The sequence below is a fragment of the Rhinatrema bivittatum genome, chromosome 3 (genome assembly GCF_901001135.1).
Source record: "Rhinatrema bivittatum chromosome 3, aRhiBiv1.1, whole genome shotgun sequence".
In the NCBI taxonomy this organism is placed as follows: domain Eukaryota; kingdom Metazoa; phylum Chordata; class Amphibia; order Gymnophiona; family Rhinatrematidae; genus Rhinatrema; species Rhinatrema bivittatum.
In genome coordinates, this window is record NC_042617.1 from 215,604,876 (window position 1) to 215,620,133 (window position 15,258).

General features: G+C 40.4%; 1 protein-coding gene and 1 long non-coding RNA gene across 3 annotated transcripts in view; one reads left to right on the plus strand and one right to left on the minus strand.

Annotated features, from left to right (window-relative positions):
• The window catches only part of NUP133 (nucleoporin 133), a 271,938-nt gene that overhangs the window by 106,264 nt on the left and 150,416 nt on the right, over positions 1 to 15,258 (plus strand). Inside the window, exon 13 of the mRNA XM_029594184.1 lies at positions 6,579 to 6,742. Coding sequence (XP_029450044.1) covers positions 6,579 to 6,742 — 164 coding nt within the window. The remainder of the gene's footprint in view (positions 1 to 6,578; positions 6,743 to 15,258) is intronic.
• LOC115087249 overlaps positions 1 to 15,258 on the minus strand; it is a 221,397-nt gene that overhangs the window by 53,742 nt on the left and 152,397 nt on the right. For both annotated transcript variants that reach the window (XR_003855473.1, XR_003855472.1), the window contains exon 4: positions 8,935 to 9,307. This is a non-coding gene — a long non-coding RNA (uncharacterized LOC115087249). The remainder of the gene's footprint in view (positions 1 to 8,934; positions 9,308 to 15,258) is intronic.

Sequence of the window (15,258 nt, forward strand, 5' to 3'; positions counted from 1 at the left end):
GTCTAGCTGAACCCCTTGACTTCTTACACTTTCTTTGGACTGGAGTGGGGTTCCTGATGAGGAAGGTTGAGATCACAGGGGGGGGGGGTGACCTCGGTGGCTAAGCCAAAGAACTTCTGATTTGGAGGGGTTAAGTTTTAGTTTATAGCTATTGAGTCATTGGGTTACTGCTGTGAGACAGCTGTTAAGATTGGTGATGGGCAGCGAAGCTTGGTTGTATCCTATTTTAATGCAAAGTTGGATGTCATCTGCAAACATGTGACATTTGATGTTGAAGGATTGAATGACGTTCATAGGTTAGATGAATGTCTATTATGAAGAGAAGTAGGGAGAGAACAGACCCCTGCAGCATTCCATATGTGAGGGGTGGATGGAATTTTGGCCCTCATAATAGCTTGAGTTCTGATGAACAAGAAAGATTCAAACCATTGAAGGAGCAGTCCTTGCAATGCCAATGTTTTCTAGGTGCTGAATCAGGAGACTGTGGTCCACTGTGTCAAAGGCTGTGGAAAGATCTAGAAAGACTAGGATGGAGTCACCCCCTTAGTTAACATTTAAATGAATCCCATTCATGATGTCCAAAAGGATGGATTCTGTTCCATGTCCTTTCCTGAAGCCGGAAGTTGAGGAGCTGGACATAGACTGTTTTAATAGTTTAGATAAGAATGGGAGACTAGAGACAGAGTGGTAATGATCAGATATTTTGGGATCAGAGCCAGGTTTCTTCTGGATAGGTTTGATTACCACTGTAAAGGGACAAGAGGCAGGTGGCACTTATCAATTTCCCTCATTCATACTCTTCAGACTTTACAAAACTCTGCAGCATGTCTTATTGTAGGTGATCAGCTTGGGACTACATTACCCTTATCTTAAAAGAGCTGCATTGGCTCCCTGTAAAGCAGCAAATTGAATTCAGATTACTTTTAGTGACTTTTAAATTCATAAAACAGGGTGGTCTAAATTACCTTTCATCATTTTTAATACTTTATCATCCAACTCGCATCTTATGTTCTCAGGGAGAATCTTTTTTAGATATCCCTTTGGTTAAGAAAGCATGTCTGAAAGATACTCTATGTAGATCCTTTTTTGTTATCTGCCCTATTCTTTGGAGTTTATTACTGGATTCTCTACAAGTGCTAGATGACATAAAGGTTTTTCATAAAACTCTTTCAGACAGCTTTTTTGTAGTGTAATTTTATTATGCTTAATTATTTTATTTTATTGTTTACATTGTATTTTGTTTATTTGTTTTAATTATTGTAATCCACCTAGCAATGGGATCCTTTATAAGTGGAATATAAATGTTTTTCAATAAATATAGAATTAATAATTTGTCAGATGGACTCTGTCCTCAAAAGCTCATGCCTCAATATATTAGTCTAAAAGGTGCCACCTTCCTCTTGTCATTTTTACTACACCAGGCTAACATGGCTATCCTTCTGAAGGGCTTCTTTAAGCAGGTCAGGGAAGAAGCCTTGGGGCTAGATCTTTTTAGGTTGCAGATGAGCCTGGAGGAATTGAGTCTAGTGAGCTGGTGAATTGACATTTTCTGGAGGATGCTTTCCACAGCTTGGGAGGTGATGGCTTTGAAGTCTTGACAGTGTGGTGCTGTCTGGAGAGAGTTGAGGTGTTTCTGTGAGTGAAGAGGATGGGGTCGTTAAGATGAAGAGGAGTGAGAGGCATCAAAGAAAGATGGTAGGATATTTTCACAGAAGAATTTAGCAAAGTCTTATGCAGTATGGTTCCCCTATGATAATAGAAGTTGTTTGAGAGATGGATTTAGAGAGCTTTTGTATTAGTTCGAAGGATTTCTCTGGATGGTTTATAAAGAGCTCAAGTTGTTCGGAGATATAGTCCTTTTTAGCCTGTCAGATGGCAACTTGATTTTTTTTTGCAGTTCCCTTGCAGTTGTGAAGATAGGTGTCTCATGTTTTCAAAAATAATATAAAGTCCAAAAAGAAAAAAATGTAAAAGAGAAAAATAATCCTTCTAAAATATAACACCAATCTCTAACGAAAATGACTGTTGTATTTTATGAAGGCAAGACCATCATATTAAAGGCAAAATGCATTGCTGCACATTAAATGCAACTCATATTGCTGCCTAAAGAGTATAATAATAGGTGTGCCAACCATTACAACCTTATATTTTTTACGGATATTTTCAAATGCCATCCAAAGTTTGTGAAATTTTCTTGTGAATGTTTCTTAAAAAGTAATGCTTTTCTTGGACTCTCATGGGAAATGGCTTGTACAACCAACAGATGCCCTATTTGCTAAGAGAAAACCATTGTTCCCTGTACATACCCAGATCAGCCCAGACTGCTGGGTTATGCCTCCCTTCCAGCAGATGGAGATAGAGAAAAACTTGAAGGGCACTCCTGTAAGTACTGTGTGCCACCTGCAACCCTCTTCAGTATTTCTCTGTCTCCAGCAGATGAAGGTGGCAGAACCTGCGGTCCTGGTTGACTAGAAATCTCAGAGTCGTCATTGATAGTCACTTGAACCTAAAGCAATTTATAAAACACACTACAAAGGAGTGCTTCTACAAGTTACAAGTACTCAAAAAAAACTCAAACCGCTACTATTCCATTATGATTTCAGATCTGTCCTCCAAACCATTCTGTTTTCCAAGATAAACTACTGCAATTCCATTTTGCAAGGTCTCCCGGCTTCTACTACAAAACCCCTCCAGTTGCTCCAAAATGCAACTGCGAGAATTTTGACAAATACCAATCGGAGAGCGCATATCTCTCCCATTCTAAAAGATCTTCACTGGCTCCCAGTAAACTTCAGGATTCTCCATAAATCACTCACAATTATCCACAAATATATTCACCATCAGACCCCTCTTGATCTGCTATACCCCCTCAAACTGCACTAGACAGCCAGACCTTTAAGGGATGCCTACAAGGGATCGTTACATGTTCCTCCTATCAAAGTTGTGCACCATTCAAACATCGGAGACCGGACATTCTCTATCACAGGTCCCTCCATCTGGAACGCCATGCCTCCGGACCTCAGGCAGGAAACTTGTCTACTAACTTTTAAAAAGAAACTAAAGACATGGCTGTTCTGCCGAGCCTTCCCCGCCACTAGTCCAACAGCCTGACTTAGAATTGCTCCAGCAATTATGTAAATGAATAAACGCTAAATCACGCTTACAAGTTATCATGAGGACGGCTCCTTGCCTCCCTCCCATACTCTCTTGTATATGGTACTCTATCTTCGTTCTCCCTTTCTTATTTCCTACTCCCAGTTAAGGTATCCTTGTTATAATGTAACTTTATACTCCTTCAAATTGTCTCTTGTTGATTGGTTGGTTATAGTTACTGCTTAGTTCGATGTAAACAGAGTTGATTTGATTTGTATCAAGAAAGTCGGTATATAAAAGCCTTTAATAAATAAATAAAATATTTGCAAGCACCGACTACTGTAATGCCCTTCTACTAGGTCTACCATACACCTCACTAAGACCATTACAAATTTTACAAAACACCGCTGCAAGAGTTTTAACCGGCAAAAGTAAAAGAGAACATATCACTGAAACACTGGCCGAATTACATTGGCTGCCCATTGAACAAAGAATACATTACAAAACACTGTGCACCATACATAAATTAAATCATAACGATAACGCAGACTGGTTAAACACACAGCCCTTCATGTACACATCCCTAACAGGAACCTAAGATCAGCAAACAAAGCACTGCTAAGTAAGAGAAAGGGCACTATCATTGGAAGGACCCATACTATGGAACTCCATGCCCTTGGAGTTAAGATTACAAAGAGACAGCAAAACCTTTAGAAAACGTTTAAAGACCTGGCTCTTTAAACAAGCGTTTAAAAAGGAGAAGGGAGAATAGAATAAAAAGCCAGGGTAGGGCAAAGCATGAACAATCAAACACCCACACACGCACTGCAGTATCCACTAAGGGTGTAGTTTTTTTTTATTAAATAACGCATCACTAAAGGATAAGTTACAAGTTTAAAGATAGTTTTGTACTCAAAGCTGAGAATGACCTGGACATGATTCTTCACATGTAACAGTTAAACAGTTACAACAAACTATGTTACCGAACCTTATGGCACCTATGTAAACTGACAAATTTTAGTATCATTACTTTTGTGTGCCTTATTGTAAACTGTTGTGACTGTCCCTGCCAAATGACGGTATAGAAAAGATTTAAAATAAATAAATACTTTGGTAGTATCACCTACCTGTACAAAAAGCTTATTAGTGCCTAAATAATAATTTGGGGCACTCTCATATGTACTAGAAAAAAATGAATTTTCTCCATTCAAAACAATATGGGATAAATACAGACAGGTTGACGTAGCAATCTGGAGATTAAAATGTTGTGCATTGGATTTTTTCCCCTTTTTTAGTGGTTGTAAGTGCTAGCGCTGTAGCACTGGAAACAAATCCAGCTCTGACCCAGGAGTTAAATTTCCAGCGTTAAGAAAGTTGTCATGGCCAAATGCAGTTTCTCTGCATTAGGGAGTATTGCTTAATGCCCTCATTTGCATGGAATTTCCATGCAAGGGCACTAAGCAGTACTCTTGTTTAGGTACACACATTTTCTGTGCAAAACTGTATCAGCAGTAAACTTTGCGCACTGAAAATGTGCATTAAGGTGCAGGCAGAACTGAATGCACCTTTCTGCATCGGCCCGTGAGGATCCCTCATGACTAGAGAATGGAAATGAAGAAATAAGGTAACCTGTGGTAACTTTAGTCCTTTCTACACATGAGAAATCAGGGAATCCATGCTTGAGTGAATGATACATAAGATAAGTTCCCCCTGATGCAGGTTCTCCAAAATGCCAGCTGATTGGCATGTTAATGTCATAAAAAGTTACTGTGTATTACATGACTTTAATAGCAATATTTTTAAAGTGCAACAAAAAATTGTCTTGAAAAAAGTGTACCAGTTACTTCTAATGGGCTGTGAGTACTACATCTATCCAGATGACGTTCAGATTGTAGTCCCAATTAAAGATTCTGTTAAAACTACATTAAAAGTATGGAACGTATATCTCTCCGCCATTAAACAAGTTTTAACTCATATGAACCTATGCTTAAATGAAGCCAAAACAGAAATCCTATTATGTAATAAACTAAATGAATATTTTATCCATGAAATTAATGAGTTAAAAAGTAATCAAGCTGTAGAATACCATGCAAAAAACTTAGGAGTAATTTTAGATTTTAAAAATTGTATTTCCTCAATAACCAAAGATGGCTTCTTTAAGCTCCATGTACTTAAAAAAAAAAAAAACTCAGACCACTTTTACATAACGATTTTAGAACAGTTCTGCAAGCACTGCTTTTCCCCAAATTAGACTACTGTAATGCACTATTTCTAGGCCTCCCAGCTTCCACTACCAGACCTCTTCAGATTCTGCAAAATACAGCTGCTAGAATTCTCACAAACACAAAAACATTTGACCATATTACCCCCATTCTGAAAGAACTTCACTGGTTACCAATTCCTTTCCGAATATAATTCAAAATTTTAACATTAATACATAAAACATTATACAATGAAAAAATTGAATGGTTTAATGCTGTATTACACTTCCACATTCCACAAAGAAATCTGCGCTCATCAAATAAAGGATTGCTATCAATACCCTCCCCTAAACTGGCGCATCTAAATACAGTCAGAGAGCGGGCACTTTCCTTGGCAGGGCCAAAATTATGGAATTCCATACCAATGGAATTGAGAGCAGAGGTAAACCCACAGGCATTTAAAAAGAAACTGAAGACCTGGCTATTTCAGCAAGCCTTCCCAGATTGATTTTTCCTCTTTTGCTTTCTTTTAGTATTTTATTGTTTTTACTATTTTATTGAGTATTTTATTTGTATTTTATTTTATTGAATTTTCCATGAACATTGTTTTATATATTATTTTTATGTATGATGTATATGTTCTATTTTATTTTATACTGATGGATTTTATTGTACCTTTCTGTGTAAACCGATATGATGATTTTCGAATACCGGTATAGAAAACGAAATAAATAAATAATTGAATGGACTGGGCAGCCTCTTCTGAGAGAGTTCTTACATTGGCTTGCTGACACCCAATAGTAGTGCTGACTTTGCATTTCTTTAATTGGAACTTCTCGCCTAGTTAACTTTGATTTGCTGTTCCAATTTTTTATGAGTAATTTTAGGTGTAATATTTCTGCATGAGGTAACATGCACATAGCAGGAGTTAACTTGCTGGGTAGACTGGATGAGCCATTTGAGTCTTTAACTGCTGCCATTTACTATATTACATGTTAATATGTAATCCACCCCATTCCCCCCCAATACACACTAATCTCACATCTAGTAACTCTGGCGAGTGTTAGGTTTTTTGGGCCAGTTCAGCTGAATGTGAAATTTCATGCCCTAACCAAATATGCATATTACATTCTTTTGTCACAGCTAAGTTTACCTTCTAGGGGATCACTTATTTCAGAGTGGGGAACCAACAGCATATTGTATTCTGTGCTCCACTTATTGGTGCTGCATTGTTACATATGACTCTGCTGTACTAATTATGTTACCTTTGTCACTGTACTCTAGGAGGGATGTGCTTGGTGCACAGTGTGTGGTGAATGAGCTATTTTCACCAAATGCTGATTTAAACCCAGACTTGGAACTGGACAGAGCAGTGGCTAAGATCAGTATAGACTTGGTAGATGACTATCCAGCATCTGATCCCCGGTGGGCTGAATCTGTACCAGAAGGTAAGACTAACAGTAAAAGCTTAGTGCTGATGTTTGAGCCTGCATTCATTCATCGTCTTGTGCACAGACGGACTGTGCACAAGACACCTTAGAAGTGTCTCTGAGTCCGGGCAGCGGCCCGATAGCACCTCCACATCCTCCAGGTGCATCACTAGTGGAAGGCTCCATCGAGGACAGTTCAGTAAATGTGAGTAGAAGAGAAGGAGAACTCCTTGGAAGAGTAATTGATGAAACATCTCAAGTAGAATTAGAAAATGAAAGAACTGTAGAAGGGACTCCACTAGATGGCACCAGTAAGAGTCTGATGAATTTTAAGGAATCATCAGATATTACTCTCGGGCCGATACAGTAAAAATGCGGGAGAGTGGGCGAATGCCCGCTCTCCCAGCATGCGCACAGGCCACTCTCCTGTGCGCGCGATTCAGTATTTTAATTTATTTTAATTAGGGCCGGCGGTAAAAAGAGGCGCTAGGGTCACTAGCGCATCTCTAGCGCCTCTTTTTTGACAGGAGCGGCAGCTGTCAGTGGGTTTGACAGCCGACACTCAATTTTTCTGGCGTTGGTTCTCGAGCCCGCTGACAGCCACGGGTTCAGAAACCGGACGCCGGAAAAATTGAGCGTCCAGTTTGCGAGCCGCGGGCCTATTTCAAATTTTTTTTTTTAATTTTTTTTCTTACTTTTTTTTTTTAACTTTCGGAACCTCCGACTTAATATCGCCATGATATTAAGTCGGAGGGTGCACAGAAAAGCAGCTACCTTTTGGGTAAGCACTAATTTCTGAAAGTAAAATGTGCGGCTTGGCTGCACATTTTACTTTCTGTATCGCGCAGGAATACCTAATGCATTTGCATGTTGCGGGCACTATTAGGTTCGGGGGGGTTCCCTTACTGAATAAGGGGTAAAGCTAGCGCGTTCAAAACGCGCGTCTAATCGCGGAGTAACAGTGGTTCCACCGGAGCACACTGTACTGTATCTGTACTGTATCGGCCTGTCTGAGAGATCTGTGGAAAATGCTTGTCAGATTAGACTCATAATTAGTCTCATAATTAATGCTTCCCTTACTTCTCTTATGTTAATAAGAGTTCTATTTAAGATCAAGGGAAAAGGTTATTAGAATTGGAAACAACTGTAAAAAGTGTAACAGGTAACATTCAGAATATTCAGAATGCAGAAAATATGCATATAGTGGATAGCTTGTCAATGCATACAGAATTGGAAAATGTGGAAAACATGTTGAGGATAAAAAATCTGCATTTGGTTAACTTTCCAATAACAAGCTTACTGTCACCATATGAAATGTTTAGGAAGTTTTTGATAGAAAATCTTTCATATGAAGTAGACAAGATCAATAGTATTTCTAAAATCTTTTATTTCCCAGTACAGTCTAGAGCTGTACAAGCTGGAGAAGCTGAGAGGAGTCCAGGGATTTCATCCTTCCTGGAGGAATCCCTAGACCTCATAAATAGGAGAACTACTTTATTTGTTTCCTTTTCTCTAGAGAGAAAAGGATGAAGTATTTGAGAAGTTTTTCAGAAACAAAGATCTCTCCTTCTGTTGGCAGAGAATATATTTTCCTGATGTCTCCAGGCCTACACAGGCCCGTCGGAGACAATTCCTTGCCCTAAAAAATAAAACCCTAGAAATTGGGGCTTCATTTTATTTGAAGTTTCCCTCGAAATGTTACATTAATTTTCAGGGCAAAAAATGTATATTCTCAGACCCCACACATTTGGAGGCTTTCTTAGTTGATAAAGCTGAGACAAAAGAGAGTCTGATAACAACTAATAATTAAGGCCATAAATTAAAGATAGTTGCACACTCCTCTCCTCATTTTTATTATTGATAAATGAATATGTTTTGAAGTATGGTCCCCCATCTTTATTATATTTTTGTGCAGCATAGAAGGTTGAGTAATATTTCCCTAAATGTTTATTTTATGTTGTTCACAAGATTGCTTAATCTAATTTGTGATTGTGTTTGTTTCAAAATTAAAAATCTTCAATAAAGAGAAAATTGCCAGTATAAAAAAAAAAGTGAAATTATTTAAAAATTATAAAACAGCCACATTTTTAATTTGAACATATTGAAAAAGCAGTGTACCAATGTGAGAAGAGAAAAATGTTGAAGTCAGAATCCCAATCTATACAACACCCGGTTAATCAACTTCACCCCCACCATGTGTACACACATACCTCCAAAGTAGTCCACAGTGACCTTGTGACGGAGTTAATTTTGCACTGCTGTGCTGTCTCCATCTGTGGCAGGTGCAAACATTTTGGGCTCTGTTGGCAGTTCCGGATTCTCATCATGATTAATGCCATACTGGAGGGCAATATTGTACAGCATGCAGCATACCACTACAATATCTGCTACTTTCTCCAGTGAATACTGCAGCGCACCTCCAGGTTCAGTCAAGACAGAAGAACCTGCTTTTCAAAACACCAAATGTACTATTGATGACCATTTTGGTTTTAGTATGAGCCTCATTGCAACAGATTTCTGCTGTTGTACATGGTGCAGACAAGGGAGTGAGCAAACATGCTTTGCCGCCGTAACCAGCATCTCCTGTTTAAAAAAAACAAAAAACTATGGAAAGTGAGTACCATCGTTAGGCTAAGTATGTATAATTGTTCAGCAGATTTCCAGGCTTTGGTACCCACCCCAGAGAGCTTACACATTTAGCAGATAAGTATACATTTTGGCACCATTTATCAAAAAGCGTGTCCTATTCTGCCTTTGGTACCAACCCCAGGGAGCTTATATGTGTAGCGTACGTGCATTGGCACCATGTACCAAAAAGCATGTACTGTTCTGCCTTTGGTACCCACCCTAAAGAGCTTACATTCAAACGTTTTAGCTAAACTTGTGGTACCCAGCTCCCAACCTACTTCACACTTCAGAATTGTTCTGAAGCTCAGTTTATGTGTCTCCAGCAGTGTTGTCCTTAGGTGGTGTATCTGCTACTTGCATTCCTTTATGTGAACCGCTTGAGCCAAGTTCCACTCCTCTCAGGCCTCTTTCTGCAATAAACTGTCCTCTTTCTGTCTCTTTCCCCCTCTCTTTTTCTTGCTGTAAAGCTTCTGCCGCTGTTATCTTTATTTTATTTAAAATTTGTATACCACCATATTCTGAGGCCCACGGCAGTTCACAGCGCAGCAACCATACACAGTAAAACATACAGCAATAAAGTACAGTAAATAAACAAATACAATAATAAAATTAACAAGGAATAGTCTTGGCTGAACTGCAAAATGTACAAAAGCATTAAAAAAATAAAAAAGTGTGTATGTAATTCATGATTACTGCAGAGAAGCACCTACACACAACCACACAAATGCCAGCAATGGACTAAAATGGCAGTCAGACATGCGCTTTAACTTTTAACTCCTGCCCTGACTGAGGTGCTAAAAAACCTGCTGAAATGTCTCCCTGCTAACAAGGCTCTCTGCATTGCCCAGTAAAAGGTAATTGCTTCATTTACATGGCACTTACATTTGGCCACAGTCAGCAAACCTCCTCTTTTTACTCTGATTTTTCCATGGTTTTTTTTTTCAGCACCCGCTCTCCTAACACATGCCCAGCCAACTCTCCTGGGTGAGCAGTGCATTATTTAAATGATCTGATGCGCTAGGAATAAATTGTGTGTCCCTAGTGCATCCATGGCATCGGGTACCCAGGATGAGCGTCCATTTTCCTAACCCGCCCACAGCCACAGGTTAGGAAAACAAACAATATATGGGCATCTGTTTCCTTAAACTGGCAACATTTTTTTTTTTTTTTCCATAATGCTTCCAGTGGTGGTTCCTTCTTAATATTGGGACAATACTAAGTAGGAAGAACCACAGAAAAGTATTTTGGGCTTTTTTGTGGCTTTGGTGCTGGCATTAAGTGTTCTGTGTTTAAAACATAGAAACATAGAAACATAGAAATGACGGCAGAAGAAGACCAAACGGCCCATCCAGTCTGCCCAGCAAGCTTCACATTTTTTTCTCATACTTATCTGTTTCTCTTAGCTCTTTGGTTCTATTTCTCTTCCACCCCCACCATTAATGTAGAGAGCAGTGATGGAGCTGCAACCAAGTGAAATATCAAGCTTGATTAGTTAGGGGTAGTAGGGGTAGTAACCGCCGCAATAAGCAAGCTACACCCATGTTTATTTGTTTTACCCAGACTGTGTTATTCAGCCCTTATTGGTTGTTTTTCTTCTCCCCTGCCGTTGAAGCAGGGAGCTATGCTGGATATGCGTGTAGTATCAGTTTTTCTTCTCCCCTGCCGTTGAAGCAGAGAGCTATGCTGGATATGCGTGAAGTATCAGTTTTTCTTCTCCCCTGCGGTTGAAGCAGGATATGCATTGAAAGTGAAGTATCAGGCTTATTTGGTTTGGGGTAGTAACCGCCGTAACAAGCCAGCTACTCCCCGCTTTGTGAGTGCGAATCCTTTTTTCTTCTCCCCTGCCGTTGAAGCAGAGAGCTATGCTGGATATGCGTGAAGTATCAGTTTTTCTTCTCCCCTGCCGTTGAAGCAGAGAGCTATGCTGGATATGCGTGAAGTATCAGTTTTTCTTCTCCCCTGCCGTTGAAGCAGAGAGCTATGCGTGAAGTATCAGTTTTTCTTCTCCCCTACCGTTGAAGCAGAGAGCTATGCTGGATATGCATTGAAAGTGAAGTATCAGGCTTATTTGGTTTGGGGTAGTAACCGCCGTAACAAGCCAGCTACTCCCCACTTTGTGAGTGCGAATCCTTTTTTCCACATTTCCTCTTGCTGTTGTAGCTTAGAGTGATGTTGGAGTCACAGTAACCATGTGTATGTTTATTGAATAAGGGTATTATCTCCAGGCAGTAGCCGTCATTCTGGCGAGCCACCCACTCTTTATTGACGGCCTCTTGATTTTATGGATCCACAGTGTTTATCCCACGCCCCTTTGAAGTCCTTCACAGTTCTGGTCTTCACCACTTCCTTCGGAAGGGCATTCCAGGCATCCACCACCCTCTCCGTGAAGAAATACTTCCTGACATTGGTTCTGAATCTTCCTCCCTGGAGCTTCAAATCGTGACCCCTGGTTCTGCTGATTTTTTTCCTATGGAAAAGGTTTGTCGTTGTCATTGGATCATTAAAACCTTTCAAGTATCTGAAAGTCTGTATCATATCACCTCTGCTCCTCCTTTCCTCCAGGGTGTACATATTTAGATTCTTCAATCTCTCCTCATAAGTCATTTGATGAAGACCTTCCACCTTTTTGGTCACCCTTCTCTGGACCGCCTCCATCTTGTCTCTGTCTCTTCGGAGATACGGTCTCCAGAACTGAACACAATACTCCAGGTGAGGTCTCACCAAGGACCTGTACAAGGGGATAATCACTTCCCTTTTCTTACTCGATATTCCTCTCTCTATGCAGCCCAGCATTCTTCTGGCTTTAGCTATCGCCTTGTCACATTGTTTCGCCGACTTCAGATCATTAGACACCATCACCCCAAGGTCTCTCTCCTGCTCCGTGCACATCAGCCTTTCTCCCCCCATCGAATACAGTTCATTCGGATTTCCACTCCCCATATGCATGACTTTGCACTTCTTGGCATTGAATGTCAGCTGCCATGTCTTCGACCACTCTTCCATCTTCCTTAAATCCCGTCTCATTCTCTCCACTCCTTCCGGCGTGTCCACTCTGTTGCAGATCTTAGTGTCATCCGCAAAAAGACATACCTTACCTTCTATCCCTTCCGCAATGTCGCTCACAAAGATATTGAAAAGGACCGGTCCCAACACCGATCCCTGCGGTACACCGCTTAAAACCGCTCTCTCTTCAGAGAGAGTTCCATTTACCATCACACATTGTCTTCTGTCCGTCAACCAGTTTGCAATCCAGGCCACCACCTCGGCACTCACTCCTAAGCTTCTCATTTTATTCACCAGTCTCCTGTGCGGGACAGTGTCAAAAGCTTTGCTGAAATCCAAGTAGATGACATCGCGTGCTCTTCCTCGATCCAATTCCTTGGTTACCCAGTCAAAAAAGTCAATCAGATTTGTCTGACAGGATCTTCCAATGGTGAATCCATGCTGCCTCTTGTCCAGCAATTCTCCCGACTGTAGATAGTTCACTATTCTCTCTTTCAACAGTGACTCCATTACTTTTCCCACCACTGAAGTGAGGCTAACCGGTCTGTAGTTACCAGCCTCTTCTCTGTTCCCACTCTTGTGAAGCGGGACCACCACCGCTCTCCTCCAATCATTCGGCACCACTCCCGTTTCTAGGGATCTATTGAATAGGTCACACAGCGGACCTGCCAGCACATCTCTGAGCTCCCTCAGTATTCTGGGATGAACTTCATCAGGCCCCATGGCTTTGTCCACTTTCAGTTTCACCAGCTCTTCCCATACATTTTCTACTGTAAATGGAGTTACATCTACTCCATTCCCCTCCAGTTTCTTGTTAACTAGTGTCAGTCCTTCTCCAGGGTCCTCTTTAGTGAACACAGAACTGAAGTATTCATTTAATATTTCTGCCATTTCTTCGTCTCTCTCCACGCATTGATCCTTTCCACCTTTCAATTTCACTATACCATTTTGAACTTTTCTCTTTTCACTGATATATCTGAAAAATGTTTTGTTACCACTCTTTACCTCTTTGGCAATCCTCTCTTCCGCTTGACTTTTTGCCATCTTGATTAATTTCTTCGTCTCCCTCAGTTCTACCAGATATTCTTCTTTGTGTTCCTCCTTTTGGGATCTTTTATATTTCTTGAATGCTGTTCTTTTAGCCTTTATTTTGTCAGCCACCTCCTTTGAGAACCAGATAGGTTTCATTTTTCTTTTGCTTTTCTTTACTTTTCTAACATATAGATTAGTTGCCTTGGTGATTGCTCCTTTTAGATTGGTCCACTGTTGATCCACATCTCTCTCGTTTTCCCAGCCTTTTAGTTCTTCCTCCAGGTACTTCCCCATTTCATCAAAGTCTGTGTTTTTGAACATCAAAACTTGGGTTCTTGTGCTTCTTTTCCGTGTCCTTTTTGTGATATTAAACCATACCGTTTGATGATCACTGGTGCTGAGGTGGGCACCCACCTGGACGTCTGAGACATTATCTCCATTAGTGAGCACTAAGTCGAGTATAGCTCCTTCTCTCGTGGGTTCCATTACCATTTGTTTGAATAAAGCTACTTGCAGGGCATCTACTATTTCTCTACTATTTTTAGATTCTGCAGATGGGATTCTCCAGTCTACATCTGGCATATTAAAGTCTCCAACGATCACCACTTCTCCTTTCTTTGCTATCCTGTGGATGTCTTCAATCAGATCTCTGTCCAGCTCTTCCTTTTGGTTTGGAGGCCTGTAAACCACTCCAATAAAAATGGATGCCCCATCTTTTTTTAAGTCTGCCCATAGTGCTTCTTCTTTGCCCCATCTTCCTTGCAGCTCAGATGCTTGGATATTGTTTCTGACATATAGAGCCACTCCTCCCCCTTTCCTATCCTCTCTGTCCTTCCTTAACAAGTTATAGCCTGGTATTGCCGTATCCCAGTCATGATATTCCGTAAACCATGTTTCCGTGACAGCAACAATGTCCAAGTCCGCCTCCACCATTAGGGCTTGCAGCTCTGGGATTTTATTACCCAAACTACGAGCATTTGTGCTCATAGCTTTCCAGCTTTCTTTGCTCAGGTTACTGCTGTTCCTGGACTCCTTTTGTGACCTATTTAGTTGAGGTTTGTTATCCACTTTTCTCTTTGCATTTGTGCAAGGGAAGATATTAATGCCTCTGATGACAGAATCATCCATCACTGTGAGCTTTTTCCTTTGGTTTCTGATTTGGAATTTCTGTATGCATTGGGTTTTTTCTCTCTTTTCCGATAACATTTCAATCTTTTTCTCAAGGACTTCTTCAGAATTTAATACAGAGAAGGCATTTTGTACTTGTTGCACTTGATACAGTGTGTGTCTACGGAACACAGGTCTTATTCTACCAGAGCCCACTGAAATACTTTTAAAGTTCCTTAATGGCCTGTGTGAGTGGTGGGATAGAGTTGTGGGTTGCACAGCTTTCAATAATGGGTGTCTGTGGGTTACAGGTCTTATCCTACCTGAGCCCACGGTAAATCTCTTTTTTCTTGAGTTTTGGTTATTCAGTGGTAAGTGGAAATTATTTCCTGAATAATGTACCGTGGCTGAGACTCTCTTTATTGAAGCTAATTCAGCTTTAAAGTCATCCAGCTCCTTTCCAAGGTAGAGAGTTTTGAACAAAAGGGGCAAGCCTTAAGTTTCCATATGATTACCCTCAATATAAAGGCTCCACAGCAGTTGCATTGAATAGTACTCATTTAGGTAAGTTATTTGATTGGTGCACCTAAGGAATAATCAATTTACTAATTTATCTGGTTGCCTATTATGAAGTTAGGATGACTACATTAGAAATACAAACCTAGGGGTGGGTGGGCAGAGGGGTAGGGTGGACACATCGGACACATGGTGAATTGTTGTATCGGGGGTAATGGCGAATAGCCTCATCTACATGCATTTACATG